Genomic DNA, 2,073 nt, shown 5'->3' on the forward strand with positions numbered 1-2,073 from the left:
GGCAACATCAATTACAGGGGAAAAATGAACAAATTTAAACGTTTTTCATTTTGTGTCTGGTTCAAAAAAGGATTAAAGACACCTTTCTCAATAATATTTGATACAGCTAGAAAATGATAAAGTGAAAGTGCCCATGTTAACCACCTGGAGTTCCACAAAGCCGTTTATATCTCTAACACCAACAGATCCAAAAAGGGAATGTAGTGAGTCACTGCTGATTGACTCACAAAGACAGAAACAACTAATGAATTACACTTATCTTTCATAAGGCTATTTTATTATGACTTTATGCAATTTTCCAATCTTGCCTTGAATAAATAAAGTGGTAAAAAAAAAGAGAAGGTTTCTATCTATTTGTCCTTGGGTATGAGAAAGTTCAAGCACAAGAATATGTCATGATGAGCAATTATTTAATGTGATTGGAAACTTTTTTATTCTTAGCTTAAAAACTTTGTGTTATTCAATCTATGTATATTAGGTTCTCCATAAATGTTGGCTGAATTGAATTCATATGAGACCAATGAGTAGAAATCAAGGAAGATAATTTTACAACAGTATAGGGAAATAGTTTGAATTTTCAAATAGTAGAAGGCACTGAGTTGCAAGATAAGGTAGTATCCATGAAGGTGAACATTACCATAAGCGAGATCACCTTAAGTGGAGAATTTATGGAGAAGATTTCCGAAATGATGGGAAAGTGAACTGGATGACCAAGGAGATCGACTTACTCTCCAAAGACCTATGATCCTATTTGTCCAATTTGACCCTGGACAGAGCATCCCTCAGAGCTTGGTGAACCTGCTTGTTCCGCAGAGTGTAGATGACCGGGTTCAGCAGCGGGGTCACCACTGTGTTCACAAGAGCAGCCTCTCTGTTGGAGTCCAGCCTGTCCCTTTGGTTCGGTTTCACGTATATAAAGAAACAGCTACCATACATCAGAGAGAGGACAATGAGATGGGAGGAGCAGGTGGAGAAAGCTTTCTGCCGCTCCTTGGCTGACGGGAGACCCATGATCGTCACTACTACGTGGCTATACGCAATGATGGTTACAACGAGGGATGCAAACAGAATAAAGGAAATGAGGCCAAAGGCCAACATTTCAGTAGATCTGGTGTCAGAACAGGAGAGATGAATTAAGGAGCCAAGATCACAAAAGAAATGAGGGATGACATTGGGGCCACAGAAGGACAGCTGGGAAACCTTGACGACCAGACCAGTGATGACCATGAAGGACAAAGCATAGCAGAAGAAAACCAGAAGGAAACAAACCCTGAGATTCATGATGGTTGGGTAGTGCAGAGGCTTGCAAATGGCCAGGTAGCGATCCAAGGACATGGCAGCCATGAGGAAGAAAATTGTTGCACCAAGGAATAAAAAAGAAAAGGCTTGTGTGAGACAGTCAGGAAAGGGAATTGTTTGCCTTCCTAAAAGAAAGATGGCCAGCAGTTTAGGAATTACCGCGGTTATAAAACCACATTCACAGAAGGAGAAACTGCTGAGTAAAATATACATTGGTGTCTGGAGGCGATGGTCAGCCCAGGTGACGGTGATTATGAGCATGTTTCCCATGATGGAGGCCAGGTACGCCAGCAGGTGCACCAGGAACAGCACATTCCCCAGGTGCTGGACAGCAGGAAACCCCTCCAGAATGAACTCCTGGACTGTTGTCTCATTCCTCACGTTTATCGTTATGTCCATCTCTCTGTCTGTCATCCACCTTCTTTGATCCGTTAGGCAGAAAATACTATCAATCAAGAATAAAAAATTTAATGGATGGACACTATTTTTTTTAAAAAATCACTGTTTGCTTGCAGTTACTGTTTTGAGTAAGGAATCATTTTTTAGGTTTCACTATTTTATTAAAAATTATTTTAACTTTAACCATTGTTAAATTGTAAAAATTGAAGGTTTATTTCTTTGCTTTTTGAGAATAAATTTTTGGTGCAAGTTAACTTTTCTGGAAAATAATGAAAAAGTCACATTCCTATTACCATGTTCCAACGAGTTTATTTTTCTGAAGTATATTTAGCCTGAGTTTTTCACTCAAGACCCTAGACTGAGCAGGAGAGCTCA

General features: G+C 39.7%; 1 protein-coding gene across 1 annotated transcript; it reads right to left on the reverse strand.

The window, feature by feature from the left end:
• Positions 1 to 747: 747 nt before the first annotated feature.
• Positions 748 to 1,698, reverse strand: LOC105821641 (olfactory receptor 6C74-like). Its single transcript, XM_012658394.1, has one exon. It carries the CDS (start codon positions 1,696 to 1,698, stop codon positions 748 to 750), a length of 951 nt encoding a protein of 316 aa, XP_012513848.1.
• Between the last annotated feature and the right edge of the window lie 375 nt (positions 1,699 to 2,073).

This window comes from Propithecus coquereli, unplaced genomic scaffold (assembly GCF_000956105.1).
Source record: "Propithecus coquereli isolate 6110/MARCELLA unplaced genomic scaffold, Pcoq_1.0 Scaffold585, whole genome shotgun sequence".
In the NCBI taxonomy this organism is placed as follows: domain Eukaryota; kingdom Metazoa; phylum Chordata; class Mammalia; order Primates; family Indriidae; genus Propithecus; species Propithecus coquereli.